This window comes from Lepus europaeus, chromosome 10 (assembly GCF_033115175.1).
Source record: "Lepus europaeus isolate LE1 chromosome 10, mLepTim1.pri, whole genome shotgun sequence".
Lineage (NCBI taxonomy): Eukaryota > Metazoa > Chordata > Mammalia > Lagomorpha > Leporidae > Lepus > Lepus europaeus.
The window spans coordinates 124,392,426-124,407,955 of NC_084836.1; the positions used below are offsets into that span (position 1 = coordinate 124,392,426).

The following is a 15,530-nucleotide window of genomic DNA, read 5'->3' on the forward strand; positions in this document are numbered from 1 at the left end:
GGAGGGCTCCTGCACGGTGGGTCTGGTTCTGACTGGCCGCAGACCAGGCGGGGTCTGGCCTGTTTGGGTCTCTCTGCCCAGCCAGCCTCCGCCCAGGGCTGAGGGTTCTTATCCTGGGGATGGTGACTTCCACAAGCTGGCTGAGCCTGGGTCCTCTCGACTTCTAGAATGAGGCGCTGTCTGCACGGTGCCGCGCTGCACCCTCTTCAGCCTTTCCATCGGCCCTGGAGAGGGAGGGAACGAGCCAGAATCTCTGTGGCGTGTGGGCAGGAGGTGGCGGCTCCATTCCCAATCGCGGGCGTCCCAGGCCGTGTGAGGAAGAAAAGGCAGCTGCTGGACGGAGCGAGGCGGGCAGTGGTGAGCGCCAGGAGGCAGGAGGAGCTGCCGTCACTGTCACCGAGGGGAAGGGAGGCTCCACTTGCTGCTGGTCCGGGTTGGCATCTGAAAGTCGGGCAGGTGTTGGCCTGGGCTGGGCCGGGCCAGGCTGAATCCAGGCGCCCTGGGCCATCCGCTGCCCTCCCGGTACAGCAGCAGGGGCTGGACCAGGCGCCCTGGGCCATCCGCTGCCCTCCGGGTACAGCAGCAGGGGCTGGACCAGGCGCCCTGGGCCATCCGCTGCCCTCCCGGTACAGCAGCAGGGGCTGGAGCAGGCGCCCTGGGCCATCCGCTGCCCTCCCGGGTACAGCAGCAGGGCTGGACCAGAAGCAGGCCAGCGAGTTCTTGAAGCAGCCCTCGGTGTGGGCTGTGGACGTCTCGAGCAGAGGTTGAATCCGCTGTGCCACGATGCCCTGGCGCTGTCTTCAGACCCAGCCCCCGTGAGGTGTGCAGGTGGCCAGGTGTTCAGAGGCCCCGACTTCCCGTGGTAGGTCCGGCCCCGGGCTGGGGGAGGGACTGAGACTCCGGCTGGGCTCAGTGGGAAAGAGCCCCGATGAATTAGCGATGTCTGCCTTGGACGAACTCGTCTCACACGCGTGTCCACATGCGTGTGGAGCAGTGCACGCGGCCCTGAGGACCCTTCACGCCTCCGTGGGAGGTGAGCGACCACTCTGCGGGATCCTCTGGAACGGGGGAACGCTGCGGTGGGCTGGTTGTGCGAGTGCTGGCACCAGACAGCTCCAGGACATCAGCCGAGGGGCTCCTGAGGCCGTGGGGACAGCGTGTGTGCACGTGCAGAGTGGGGAGGGAACGTGCGCACACGCGGCATGGATGCTTCTGGAAGCAGGGCGCCGGGGGAGCAGGCACAGGCGAGGCAGGGGACTGTCTGGCTTCCCACACCCAGGCCTTTTTCCATTTAAACGAAAGGCGGCAGCAGGTGGAGCTCCTAGGACCCCCCCGCCCCGCTCCCGGGGAGCAGTACCGCCCCCTCAGAGGTCCTGGTCAAGGTTTCTACCTGGTGGTCCCAGGCGTGTTGTTCGTGCTCTGGGTGCCGGGACCCCAGTCGCTCCTGTGTGGACCTCACTCCCCCACCCCCACGATCAGGACTCCACCTGTGGCTCCAGCAGTGGAGCCCCCCCAAGCCCCTCATCCTTTGTCAGCCCTGACTGCCAAGTCTGGTGGGTTGCCATGGTGACCGCCCGGTGGGGGGTGGGGGGAAGGACCGACCGCTCCTGCCTTCATGACCCTGGGTTCCACCCCCACACGGACCTTGCAGGTAAAGAATCAGAATGGGGCGCAGTGGGCACCCAGCCAGGCCGCAGGTTTGAGTCCCAGCCACTCTGCTTCTGAGCCAGCTCCCTGCTAATGAGCCTGGGGGAGCGGCGGAGGACGGCCCAGGTGCTGGGGCCCTGCACCCACGTGGGAGACACAGATGAGCCCAGCCGTTGTGAGCGTTTGGGGAGTGAACCAGTGAGTGGAGATCCGCCTCTCACTCCGCCCTTCAACAAACCAGTTTTTAAAGTCAAGAATCAGAGGCTGCTCCGGGCTCGTGTTAAACGTTGGGGTGCTCCGGGCTCGTGTTAAGCGTTGGGGTGCTCACGGCTCGTGTTAAGCGTTGGGGTGCTCCGGGCTCCTGTTAAGCGTTGGGGCGCTCCGGGCTCGTGTTAAGCGTTGGGGTGCTCACGGCTCGTGTTAAGCGTTGGGGTGCTCCGGGCTCGTGTTAAACGTTGGGGTGCTCCGGGCTCGTGTTAAGCGTTGGGGTGCTCCGGGCTCCTGTTAAGCGTTGGGGCGCTCCGGGCTCCTGTTAAGCGTTGGGGTGCTCACGGCTCGTGTTAAGCGTTGGGGTGCTCACGGCTCGTGTTAAGCGTTGGGGTGCTCGGGGCTCGTGTTAAGCGTTGGGGTGCTCACGGCGTGTGTTAAGCGTTGGGGTGCTCACGGCTCGTGTTAAGCGTTGGGGTGCTCACGGCGTGTGTTAAGCGTTGGGGTGCTCGGGGCTCGTGTTAAACGTTGGGGTGCTCACGGCTCGTGTTAAGCGTTGGGGTGCTCCGGGCTCGTGTTAAGCGTTGGGGTGCTCACGGCGTGTGTTAAACGTTGGGGTGCTCACGGCTCGGGTTAAACATTGGGGCGCTCCGGGCTCGTGTTAAGCGTTGGGGCGCTCACGGCTTGTGTTAAGCGTTGGGGTGCTCACGGCTCGTGTTAAGCGTTGGGGTGCTCACAGCTCGTGTTAAATGTTGGGGTGCTCACGGCTCGTGTTAAGCGTTGGGGTGCTCAGGGCGTGTGTTAAGCGTTGGGGTGCTCCGGGCTCGTGTTAAACGTTGGGGTGCTCACGGCTCGTGTTAAGCGTTGGGGTGCTCACGGCGTGTGTTAAACGTTGGGGTGCTCCGGGCTCATGTTAAGCGTTGGGGCGCTCCGGGCTCGTGTTAAGCGTTGGGGTGCTCACGGCTCGTGTTAAGCGTTGGGGTGCTCCGGGCTCGTGTTAAGCGTTGGGGTGCTCACGGCGTGTGTTAAGCGTTGGGGTGCTCACGGCTCGTGTTAAGCGTTGGGGTGCTCACGGCGTGTGTTAAACGTTGGGGTGCTCACAGCGTGTGTTAAATGTTGGGGTGCTCTGGGCTCGTGTTAAACGTTGGGGTGCTCACGGCGTGTGTTAAACGTTGGGGTGCTCACAGCGTGTGTTAAATGTTGGGGTGCTCTGGGCTCGTGTTAAACGTTGGGGTGCTCCAGGCTCGTGTTAAACGTTGGGGTGCTCACGGCCCGTGTTAAGCGTTGGGGTGCTCACGGCTCGTGTTAAATGTTGGGGTGCTCACGGCGTGTGTTAAACGTTGGGGTGCTCACGGCTCGTGTTAAGCGTTGGGGTGCTCACGGCGTGTGTTAAACGTTGGGGTGCTCACAGCGTGTGTTAAGCGTTGGGGTGCTCACGGCCCGTGTTAAGCGTTGGGGTGCTCACGGCTCGTGTTAAATGTTGGGGTGCTCACGGCGTGTGTTAAACGTTGGGGTGCTCACAGCATGTGTTAAATGTTGGGGTGCTCCAGGCTCGTGTTAAACGTTGGGGTGCTCACGGCCCGTGTTAAGCGTTGGGGTGCTCTGGGCTCGTGTTAAACGTTGGGGTGCTCACGGCTCGTGTTAAATGTTGGGGTGCTCACGGCGTGTGTTAAGCGTTGGGGTGCTCACGGCTCGTGTTAAGCGTTGGGGTGCTCACGGCGTGTGTTAAACGTTGGGGTGCTCACAGCATGTGTTAAATGTTGGGGTGCTCTGGGCTCGTGTTAAACGTTGGGGTGCTCACGGCGTGTGTTAAGCGTTGGGGTGCTCACGGCTCGTGTTAAGCGTTGGGGTGCTCACGGCTCGTGTTAGACGTTGGGGTGCTCACGGCTCGTGTTAGACGTTGGGGTGCTCACGGCTCGTGTTAAACGTTGGGGTGCTCACGGCGTGTGTTAAACGTTGGGGTGCTCACAGCGTGTGTTAAACGTTGGGGTGCTCTGGGCTCGTGTTAAACGTTGGGGTGCTCACGGCGTGTGTTAAGCGTTGGGGTGCTCACGGCGTGTGTTAAATGTTGGGGTGCTCTGGGCTCGTGTTAAACGTTGGGGTGCTCACGGCGTGTGTTAAGCGTTGGGGTGCTCACGGCTCGTGTTAAGCGTTGGGGTGTTCACGGCGTGTGTTAAGCGTTGGGGTGCTCACGGCGTGTGTTAAACGTTGGGGTGCTCACGGCTCGTGTTAAGCGTTGGGGTGCTCACGGCGTGTGTTAAACGTTGGGGTGCTCACAGCGTGTGTTAAATGTTGGGGTGCTTTTCCACCTCGCCTCCACTTCCCAGCAACACCCCTTGCTCTTAGCGCCAGAAGTGGCCACTTCAGACCTGGGGGCTCACGAGAGGACGCTGGGAAAGGGAGGCTTTGCTCTGTGCGCCCTCCCCCCACACCTGCACCCCCACTCCCCGTATCCCAGAGCAGCCCCGGGGCTGGCGTGGCGGGGCGGTGGCGCCCTGGAGCTGGCAGTCTGGGCACTCGCCTGTCGCTGGCTGTCCCCAGCAAAGGTGTCCTCTCAGTCGCTGCCAGGGACCCGCTCTCCCTGGGCCCCTCCCGTCCCCTGGACACCTCTGGCGTCTCCCTGGGCCTTGAGCCTCCTGGTTCTGGGGTTTGCGCCCTTGTCCTTTTGTAGCTCCCTAAGGAAGAATTCCCACGCCACCTTCCCCGGCTGTCCCCTGCCGTCCACCTGACCCCCGAGAGCAGCCTGTCGGTAACCAGAGCGCGGCGGCTGCACTGGGGACCAGACTGCGCGTTCTTCCTTCCGGAGCATCCGTGGGGCGTCACAGGCAGGGCCCCTCGCACGGCGGCTGGGCGGCTGTGTGCTTTGCAGCATACTGGTCAGTCACAGAGTGCCCTCCGCCTGTCCTGACGGCCAGGAACGTCCCCTCCTCCTGCCTGCGTGCTCCCTGGGTGTTCTGCAAGAGAACTGACTCAGGCTTAGGGCACCTCCCCTCCACCTGTCACTCAGGGCCAGGTCCCCGCCCTCCACCTGTCACTCAGGGCCAGGTCCCCGCCCTCCACCTGTCACTCGGGGCCAGGTCCCCGCCCCTGCACACATCCCAAAGGGTCATGTCCCCACCCCTCCACCTGTCACTCGCGGCCAGGTCCCCGCCCTCCACCTGTCACCCGGGGCCAGGTCCCCGCCCTCCACCTGTCACTCGGGGTCATGTCCCCACTCCTCCACCTGTCACTCAGGGCCAGGTCCCACCCCTCCATCTGTCACTCGGGGTCAGGGCCCACCCCTCCACCTGTCACTCGGGGCCAGGTCCCCGCCCCTGCACACATCCCAAAGGGTCATGTCCCCACCCCTCCACCTGTCACTCGCGGCCAGGTCCCCGCCCTCCACCTGTCACCCGGGGCCAGGTCCCCGCCCTCCACCTGTCACTCGGGGTCATGTCCCCACTCCTCCACCTGTCACTCAGGGCCAGGTCCCACCCCTCCATCTGTCACTCGGGGTCAGGGCCCACCCCTCCACCTGTCACTCGGGGTCAGGTCCCCACCCCTGCACGCGTCCCACAGGGTCAGGTCACAGCTCCTGTGGCTGCAGCTTCCAGGCCTATGTGGAAGCTCTGTGCTGCCGGGGTTCAGCCCACAGGCGCACTCTGCTCTTCTGTGGCTGCCCGGATCCCTTTGCCCCAGGTGAGGGCCCCACGGGTGTGTACACGCGTCCTTCGGCCCCACGTTCACTCCTGGACGCCCCCGTCCTTGGCCCCGCGCTCACTCCTGGACGGCGTCCTTGGCCCCGCGCTCACTCCTGGACGGCGTCCTTGGCCCCGCGCGCACTCCTGGACGGCGTCCTTGGCCCCGCGTGCACTCCTGGACGGCGTCCTTGGCCCCGCGCTCACTCCTGGACGGCGTCCTTGGCCCCGCGCGCACTCCTGGACGGCGTCCTTGGCCCCGCGTGCACTCCTGGACGGCGTCCTTGGCCCCGCGGGCACTCCTGGACGGCGTCCTTGGCCCCGCGCTCACTCCTGGACGGCGTCCTTGGCCCCGCGCGCACTCCTGGATGCCCGTCCTTGGCCCCGCGCGCACTCCTGGATGCCCGTCCTTGGCCCCGCGCTCACTCCTGGACACCCGTCCTTGGCCCTGCGCTCACTCCTGGACGGCGTCCTTGGCCCCGCGCGCACTCCTGGACGGCGTCCTTGGCCCCGCGCGCACTCCTGGACGCGTGCTGGACGCCTCTGCTGAGTTTCCTCCTCGGGAGCCCTGGGGGACGGGCGGCCCGGGGCCTGGGGTGGCCTGGGGTGGCCTGGGGGCCTGGGGCGGCCTGGGGGCCTGGGGCGGCCTGGGGCCTGGGGTGGCCTGGGGTGGCCTGGGGGCCTGGGGTGGCCTGGGGGCCTGGGGTGGCCTGGGGGACGGGGTGGCCTGGGGGACGGGCGGCCCGGGGCCTGGGGTGGCCTGGGGCCTGGGGTGGCCTGGGGGACGGGCGGCCCGGGGCCTGGGGTGGCCTGGGGCCTGGGGTGGCCTGGGGGCCTGGGGTGGCCTGGGGCCTGGGGTGGCCTGGGGGCCTGGGGTGGCCTGGGGCCTGGGGTGGCCTGGGGGACGGGCGGCCCGGGGCCTGGGGTGGCCTGGGGGCCTGGGGTGGCCTGGGGCCTGGGGTGGCCTGGGGGCCTGGGGTGGCCTGGTGGCCCGGGGCCTGGGGGGGCCTGGGGCCCCGTGCGTCTTCTCGCACTCAGGCTCTCGCGAGGCGTTTCCCTCGGTCTCCATCTGCTGCTCTCCCGTGAGGTCCTGTCTGCCCGGCGTGTTCTAGGCGTGCTCCGTCCTGCTCCCGCCTTCTCTGTGCGGCGCACTCGTCTTTTTCATGGCTCCGTGAAGACATTTTCCCATCAGCTTTTACAGTTGCCTTTTTGTGCCAGATTTGCTCAGGTTTGGGCCTCCGTAGCTGGTGGTGGCCCTGTGTGTCCCCGGGCTTCTCCCTGGGTGTGTCCGCCTGAGTGCAGTGTCCCGGCCTCTCTCCTGCCTGGCTGTCCCTTTCCGTGGCGCCTCCACCTCCTGCCCGCGGGGCCCAGGAAGGCCCTGGCCTCGTGGGAGCGCGGTGGGCTCGGCGCCCAGCGGTGTGGGTCGGAAGCCCTGGGCTCCGGGGGTTCCATCTCACTGCTCCGTGTGCTGCTGCCGCCGTCTCGCTCCCCGCTCTGCACTTGTGCACTTTGCCTTCAGCAGGCCTCACTCCTGGCCGATCTGTGCCCAGCTGGGGTCCGTGTGGGGCCCGGCCCCTTTCCCTGACGCGTCCTGGCTGTCCCGGGGCGAGGCGACGCTGGTGTGCAGCTCTGGAAGCAGCAGCGGCAGCACGCTCCCCCCAACACACTGCCTGCCTGCCTCATCGCCCGCGTGCCAGACGAGCACCCCCCTCCGTGGCATTGGCGTGAACGTTCTCTGTGGTCACGTGTTCGGGTGTTGGAGAAAACGCCTGCCCTGGAGTTAGTCCAGGAGGCCGTCTAAGGGTGGTCTCGAGGGGAGGAGCCGGGTGTCCTGGTCATTGCTTCTTCCCGCTGGTCCAGGGGGCAGCTGCCCTCCCCTGCCGGCAGGTGCACTCTGCAGGCAGCGCTGGCCGGCGGCGCCCCCTGGTGGTCTCCTGGTCTCAGGCCTGCTCCTCTGCCCAGCTGGGAGCCACTCACTGGCCACGGTGGGGAGAACACTGGAGAGGAGGCTGTTGGAAGTTACCAAAAAATAGAGCAACAGGAGCCGAACCCAAACAGTGGAGGCTGTGGGGCAGAAGGGGCTGAGCCAGGACCTGTGGGCCTGTGCTCCAGTGTCAGGCAGCAGTCACAGGGTGGAGGGACACGCTGGACTGCGGCGGTCCCTGACCCCGCCCCCTCCCCCTGTGTGCTGGACTGCGGCGGTCCCTGACCCCGTCCCCTCCCCCTGTGTGCTGGACTGCGGCGGTCCCTGACCCCGTCCCCTCCCCCTGTGTGCTGGACTGCAAGGGTCCCTGACCCCAGCCCCCTCCCCCTATGTGCTGGACTGCGAGGGTCCCTGACCCCAGCCCCCTCCCCCTATGTGCTAGACTGCGGCGGTCCCTGACCCCAGCCCCCTCCCCCTGTGTGCTGGCCTGCGGCGGTCCCTGACCCCGTCCCCTCCCCCTGTGTGCTGGCCTGCGGCGGTCCCTGACCCCGTCCCCTCCCCCTGTGTGCTGGACTGCGGCGGTCCCTGACCCCAGCCCCTCCCCCTGTGTGCTGGACTGCGGCGGTCCCTGACCCCAGCCCCCTCCCCCTGTGTGCTGGACTGCAGGGGTCCCTGACCCCAGCCCCCTCCCCCTGTGTGCTGGACTGCGGCGGTCCCTGACCCCAGCCCCTCCCCCTGTGTGCTGGACTGCGAGGGTCCCTGACCCCGTCCCCTCCCCCTGTGTGCTGGACTGCGAGGGTCCCTGACCCCGTCCCCTCCCCCTGTGTGCTGGACTGCGAGGGTCCCTGACCCCGTCCCCTCCCCCTGTGTGCTGGCCTGTGAGGGTCCCTGACCCCAGCCCCCTCCCTCTATGTGCTAGACTGCGGCGGTCCCTGACCCCAGCCCCCTCCCCCTGTGTGCTGGACTGCAGGGGTCCCTGACCCCAGCCCCCTCCCCCTGTGTGCTGGACTGCGAGGGTCCCTGACCCCGTCCCCTCCCCCTGTGTGCTGGCCTGTGAGGGTCCCTGACCCCAGCCCCCTCCCCCTGTGTGCTGGACTGCGGGGGTCCCTGACCCCGTCCCCTCCCCCTGTGTGCTGGACTGCGGGGGTCCCTGACCCCAGCCCCCTCCCCCTGTGTGCTGGACTGCGGCGGTCCCTGACCCCAGCCCCCTCCCCCTGTGTGCTGGCCTGCAGGGGTCCCTGACCCCAGCCCCCTCCCCCTGTGTGCTGGACTGCAGGGGTCCCTGACCCCAGCCCCTCCCCCTGTGTGCTGGACTGCGGGGGCCCCTGACCCCAGCCCCTCCCCCTGTGTGCTGGACTGCGGGGGTCCCTGACCCCGTCCCCTCCCCCTGTGTGCTGGACTGCGGGGGTCCCTGACCCCGTCCCCTCCCCCTGTGTGCTGGACTGCGGGGGCCCCTGACCCCAGCCCCCTCCCCCTGTGTGCTGGACTGCGGGGGTCCCTGACCCCGTCCCCTCCCCCTGTGTGCTGGACTGCGGGGGTCCCTGACCCCAGCCCCCTCCCCCTGTGTGCTGGACTGCGGGGGTCCCTGACCCCAGCCCCCTCCCCCTGTGTGCTAGACTGCGGGGGTCCCTGACCCCAGCCCCCTCCCCCTGTGTGCTGGCCTGTGAGGGTCCCTGACCCCAGCCCCCTCCCCCTGTGTGCTGGACTGCGGGGGTCCCTGACCCCAGCCCCTCCCCCTGTGTGCTGGACTGCGGGGGTCCCTGACCCCAGCCCCTCCCCCTGTGTGCTGGACTGCGGGGGTCCCTGACCCCAGCCCCCTCCCCCTGTGTGCTGGACTGCGGGGGCCCCTGACCCCAGCCCCCTCCCCCTGTGTGCTGGACTGCGGGGGCCCCTGACCCCGTCCCCTCCCCCTGTGTGCTGGACTGCGGGGGTCCCTGACCCCGTCCCCTCCCCCTGTGTGCTGGACTGCGGGGGTCCCTGACCCCAGCCCCTCCCCCTGTGTGCTGGACTGCGGGGGTCCCTGACCCCAGCCCCTCCCCCTGTGTGCTGGACTGCGGGGGCCCTTGACCCCGTCCCCTCCCCCTATGTGCTAGACTGCGGCGGTCCCTGACCCCAGCCCCCTCCCCCTGTGTGCTGGACTGCGGCGGTCCCTGACCCCAGCCCCTCCCCCTGTGTGCTGGACTGCGGGGGTCCCTGACCCCAGCCCCTCCCCCTGTGTGCTGGACTGCGGCGGTCCCTGACCCCGTCCCCTCCCCCTGTGTGCTGGACTGCGGGGGCCCCTGACCCCGTCCCCTCCCCATGCCTGTTGGACTGCGGCGGTCCCTGACCCCAGCCCCCTCCCCTCTGGACTGACCCTGACCCCAGCCCCCTCCCCCTGCGTGCCAGGCCCCTACCTGCCCCAGGGACCTGCAGAGTCGACCTGGAGACCTTTGGCGGGGACAGAGGGCACCGCACCTCCCTGCGTGCGAAGGCCCCGTGGCACGCACTGAGGTGAGGAAGCCGCCACCGCTCCCTGTGGTGTCGTCCAGGCCGCGAGCGGCTCACCCTGTCCCTGCCTGGTGTCCTGCACGCTGACCACAGCCCTGGCCCCCGGCCTGTGGCACTTCTCACCGCCGACCCTTCCTCTCTGTCCTCCATCGCCTCCCACCGGGTCTCCCCAGGCCGTGAATGGCTCCTCGCAGGCGCCGGCACCTTCCTCCACACTCCTGCACACCCAGGCCTTGAATGGCTCCTCGCAGGCGCCGGCACCTTCCTCCACACTCCTGCACACCTGAAGCGGGCCACACGTGCCCTGGGCCAGCCACGGGACCCGGCAGCCCAGCCCTGGGCCCTGTGGCCTCTCGTCATGCAACTGCTGGGCGGAAGCGTGTAGAGCCCTCCAGGGACTCTGGGGAGAGGCAGCGTAGCTCTGAGCTGGGCTCAGCCCGGCCCGGGTCTGTGCAGCCCCCTCCCAGCCCTGTTTCCTCCCCACCTCTCACCCTGGCCGGGCCTTTGCGCCCCCTCGGTTGCTTTGTGTGACCCTCCCAGGGGCTGCTGTGCTGCACCTCGTGTGACCGGGGCTCGAGGGTCTGTGGGCCAGCACGGAGCCCCTGGGATCCTGGCGTCCTTGTGAGCCTCTTGGCTGGCTCTTGCTGGATGGACATACCATGGCGTGGGGCCCCAGGGGCTGAGGGGCACCCCGGGACTCTGCGCCTAGCACGGTGTGACTGGGCGGGGCCACGCTGGCCGCGGGGGGGCACCTGCTCACACGGCCTCTCCGGCCTCTCCGCAGATGCTGGATGAGAACCACCACCTGATCCAGAGCATCCTGGACTTCCAAAACAAGGGCAAGACGGCCGAGTGCACCCAGTGAGTGCGGGGCGGGTGCCGGGCGGCGGGGAGGGGGGTGACGCTGGGGAGTCTGCTGGGTGGGTGCCGGGGTCAGGGGGGAGGAGAGGGAGCGCTGGGGAGTCTGCGGGGCGGGCGCTGGGGGCAGCGGGGCAGCAGGGAGGGGAGGGAAACGCTGGGGAGGCCTGGCCCCAGCGTGCGGGCAGCTCCTCCGGGTGGACCTACACTGACCCCCAGGGCCTGACCCAGAGCAAGTTTGCAACTGAAGTCTCAGCCCAGAGCGGGAGGTGTGACGGGGAGGGCTGGGCCCCCGGGGGTGATGGGAGGGCCGGGCCCCCAGGGGTGACGGGAGGGCTGAGACCTGGGGGTGACGGGGAGGGCTGGGCCCCCGGGGGTGACAGGAGGGCTGAGACCCCCGGATGAGACAGGTGAGGGCTGAGACCCCCGGGGGTGACAGGAGGGCTGAGACCCCCGGATGAGACAGGTGAGGGCTGAGACCCCCCGGGGCTAATGGGGAGGGCTGAGACCCCCGGGGCTGACGGGAAGGGCCCCAGTTCAGCTCCCCTCGCCCACGTCCTCCCAGGTTCGGGGGCTGTGGTGTGGAGTCAGGGGCTCCTGGCTCCCGGGAGGAGGGCTGTGTCCCTGTCGCCGTCAGGCCTCCGCACACCTCTGTCCATCTGTTCCCGCAGACCCAGGGACACCTTCCTGTGCCGCCTCCTCGTCCTCGCAGTGTTCTGGGGACGGAGCTCGTCCTCGCAGTGTTCTGGGGACGGAGCTGGACCTCTCCCCGCCCTCCCCGCGGGGGCCCCAGAGGGCCTGCTCAGGTGTCCCGGTGGGGTCTGGCTGGCGCCAGGGCTGTCCGCGAGCTCTGTCCCCCGCCTCAGGCGCGTGACTCGCCCGCAGGTACCAGCAGATCCTGCACCGGAACCTGGTGTACCTGGCCACGATCGCCGACTCCAACCAGAACATGCAGTCGCTGCTCCCTGCCGTGAGTACCGCTCGTGCCAGGACCCTGCCGTGCTGCGGCCCGGGTGACGGTGGCGTCGGGTGGGTCCGGCCTGGGGCTTGGCCCTCCTTAGGGAAGGGAGGGAACCCTGGAAGGTCCAGACCTCGCGTGGCGGCCGCGGCTGCTTGCTTTTCCTCGGGCTCCCTGCGTGACGGCACCGCCAGAGCACACGCGTGTGGGCTGCCGTGCTCCGCGGGGAGCCCAGCGCCGTGCACCTCAGCTGTTCGGGAGCTGCGCGGCTTTTCTCTGCTGTTTGAGTGTGTTTCCTCCACTCGCTACCGTGGGGACCGTGGCCAGTGGTGAGGTGCCAGGACCGCTGTGTCACCAGGGGTCGTCGCTCTGGGGCCCCCGGAAGTGACGGCGTGAATGCCGGGAGCCTGCCTGCCTGGTGGGGCCTGTCGGAGCAGGGCCTCCGCCCTGTGGGTGCCAGCAGGTCCCACCGGGAACTCGGTTTTCTTGGCCCGGTGTGGACAGTGCAGCGTCGGGGGCCACTTGTAAGCACGCTCTGACCAGAGCTGGGTGGAAGGGGGAAGGGGAACGGGCATGCCCAGCAGGTGCGCGGGGGCAAGGTGAGCCAGCTCGTGCACAGGCCCTGGGCGCAGAGGGGGTCTGGATGAGGGGCACAGGGACGCCTGGCCAGCGCAGCCCAAGAGGGCAAAGGGGCGTGGCCTGATGGCCGCTGAAAGGGTCCCAGGTGTCCCCCACGTCCAGTGTGCCAGTCACCGTGGTGGTGGTGAAGTCCTGGTGTCTACACAGACGCCGGTTGTCATCCCCGCCTTGGCCTGAGCTGTCTGGGCTGTTCTCCCGGTCACCCCCTGGGTGTGACAGCAGCCGTCAGCTACAGCCGTTCACCGGGCAGCCGTGAGATGCAGCAGCACGTCTCGTGGCCGCCAGCTCTCTGGAGGCTCGTGGTGGGCGTCCTTCATCGGCCGGCCACCATCCCTGAAATGACCCTTCCTGTTGCCTGCAGCCGCCGACCCAGAACATGAGCCTGGGCCCCGGAGCGCTGGCCCAGAGCGGCTCCAGCCAGGGCCTGCACTCCCAGGGCAGCCTCAGCGACACCGTCGGCACGGGCCTGCCGCCGTCCTCACTCATGCAGGGCCAGATCGGCAACGGTGAGCTGGCGTGGGTGGGGGTAGCTCGTGAGGGGTCGGGCCGCTCCCCACGGGGCTGGGCGCAGCCGCCCGCCCCCACTCCTGAGGGCGTGGCCACAGGTGCGTGTCCGCGGGGGGTGGGGGGCCGCCTGCAGGTGTGTGCCGACGGCAGATGCAGGGTTCCATGGAGATCCTTACGAGATCCGGAGCCGTCGTAGGCAGCAGCGGACCCTGTGTGGCCGTGGTAGTGGCTCACTGACTTCAGCCTCAGTTTTGTTCATTTTCGTTTCTGGGGAGAGACAGATCTCTCACTCACTGGTGTGGCTCTCGGTGCCTGCACTGGCCCCGGGCTGAAGCGGAGAGCTGGGGACTCAACCCAGGCCTCCCACCGGGGTGGCAGGAAGGGAAGTATTGTCGGAAGCTGGGATCAGAGGCGGAGCTGCAGGATGGGTGGCGGCCGTCTCGGCCCGTCCTCTCCCCAGAACTGCCTGCTGGGAGCTCAGTCGTCCTCACCTCCCCGCCCTGGCAGGTCCAAACCACGTGTCCATGCAGCAGACGGCACCGAGCACGCTGCCCACGACCTCCATGAGCATGTCGGGCGGCGGCCACGGCACGGGGCCTGGCTACAGCCACTCGGGACCCGCCTCGCAGACCGTGCCCATGCAGGGCCAGGGCACCATCAGCAGCTACGTGTCCCGGACCAACATCAACATGCCGTCCAACCCAGGTACTCACCCGCCCGTGCCCTGGCTGCGTGCCCCTCATGCTGGACGGGACACGGGGGTCCTACCCTGGCTCGCAGGGGGCCGGGCCGTTTCTCCCGGAGGCTGCGGAAGGGTCCGAGGAGAAGGTGGCCCCCGGTGTGGGTCTGGAAGGAAGGCACCGGGTGTCGACGCAGGGCTGGTTGTCCCCCGCGGGCTGCAGCCTGGCCCACGGCCCGGACAAGGCAAGGAAGTAGGGCCGGGCAGAGGGAGCCCCGAGCTGGGCTGGCCACGTGGGCCCACATGGGAAGTAACGTGAGTTCCGACGCTCCCCGAGTGTAAGAGACGCTGGGACCTCAGGGCAGGGAACCTCCCAGCGAAGTTACTTTGGCTGTATCGACTCCAGACCTGTTGCTCCCTGAGCTGGTTGCACCTGTTCCGTGGTCGGGGCGTGCTCCTGTCCCACTTCCCTCAGGCAGTGCTGCTCTGGGGACCCTGGGCAGGTGCCGTGAAGGGACGGGCCGGCCTCCAGCCAGTGCAAAGGACCACAGGGCACGGAGGTGGCCAGAGTGACAGGCTGCTCCTCCTGAGACCCGCCTCGGGCAGGGACGAGCAGAACTTGGGTCTGTGGCGTGCAACGGGCAGAGCCGTGTGCATCGCCGGGTCTCTCTCCCTGTCTGCTGAACGTTGAAAACTTGATCTGTTGTTTTACTAGAAAAAGAGAAATTTTCCATGCACGGTGCATTCCTCACATGCCCACAGTGACTGGGGCTGGACCAGGCCAAAGCCGGGAACTGGGAGCTCAGTCAGGGTCCACGTAGGTGGGGGGACCCGGGGACCGGGGCCGTCGTCCGCTCCCTCCCAGGGTGTGTGCTAGCAAGAAGGCGGCGTCCGAAGGGCTGACGCGGCTCGGACCAGGCTGTCCACCGGGCGGGGGCCGACGTGGGCGTCCCAGGCGGCAGCTCGGCCCCTGCCTCGGACTCGCACAGCAGCAGGGCCGAGTGCCGGCACGCGGCGGGCGGGAGCGGCTGAGGAAACGCTCCCTGGAGTCACCCTGGGCTCTGTCACGCGTGCAGTTTCCATGATGCACCAGCAGGCGGCCACGTCCCACTACAACTCCGCGCAGGGCGGGAGCCAGCACTACCAGGGCCAGTCACCCATGGCCATGATGGGCCAAGGCGGCCAGGGGAGCGGCATGATGGGGCAGCGGCCCATGGCACCCTACCGGCCATCCCAGCAAGGTAACGCCTGTGGGCCCCTGGCCCTGACCGCGGTCCCTGGAAGGGCAGCCCTGGGGTCTGTCCACATTAGCAGGGGAGGGGCCGCGGTGCCCTGGGGGCTCCTGCTGGGGTGGGTGGCAGCAGTCTGAGGGCCACATCTCAGGGCTGGGAGTTGGAGGAGAGTGAGAGCCGTGCTCCGGTGGTCCCGTCTCCGGGGTGACCCCAAGGGGGGCTCCGTGGGCAGGGCTGCCCTGGGCCCTGCTTCTGAGCCCGTGAGGACCGTCTCTGTGTCCGGAGAGCTCGGGCATGGTGCTCCCGGCTCCTGAGTGTCACTGTCGCATCTGCAGGTTCTTCCCAGCAGTACCTGGGCCAGGAGGAGTACTACAGCGAGCAGTACAGCCACAGCCAGGGCGCCTCGGAGCCCATGAGCCAGCAGTACTACCCGGACGGTGAGGCCCTGCCCCTCACCCAGCCAGGGCGCCCAAGGCACACAGGCATCCCAGCCTCCCCGGGGCACAGGGTCCCCACGTCCCAGCCTCCCCGGGGCACAGGGTCCCCACGTCCCAGCTTCCCCCGGGGCACAGGGTCCCCACGTCCCAGCCTCCCCGGGGCACAGGGTCCCCACGTCCCAGCTTCCCCCGGGGCACAGGGTCCCCACGTCCCAGCCTCCCCGGGGCACAGGGTCCCCACGTCCCAGCCTCCCCGGGGCACAGGGTCCCCACGTCCC

The 15,530-nt window shown here is 68.4% G+C and overlaps 1 protein-coding gene across 4 annotated transcripts in view; it reads left to right on the forward strand.

Annotated features, from left to right (window-relative positions):
- SS18L1 (SS18L1 subunit of BAF chromatin remodeling complex) overlaps positions 1-15,530 on the forward strand; it is a 36,689-nt gene that overhangs the window by 5,179 nt on the left and 15,980 nt on the right. For all 4 annotated transcript variants that reach the window (XM_062204447.1, XM_062204444.1, XM_062204445.1 and 1 more), the window contains exons 2-7: positions 10,727-10,803; positions 11,686-11,770; positions 12,759-12,903; positions 13,412-13,609; positions 14,660-14,824; positions 15,151-15,252. In XM_062204447.1, the coding sequence (XP_062060431.1) occupies positions 10,727-10,803; positions 11,686-11,770; positions 12,759-12,903; positions 13,412-13,609; positions 14,660-14,824; positions 15,151-15,252 (772 nt within the window). The remainder of the gene's footprint in view (positions 1-10,726; positions 10,804-11,685; positions 11,771-12,758; positions 12,904-13,411; positions 13,610-14,659; positions 14,825-15,150; positions 15,253-15,530) is intronic.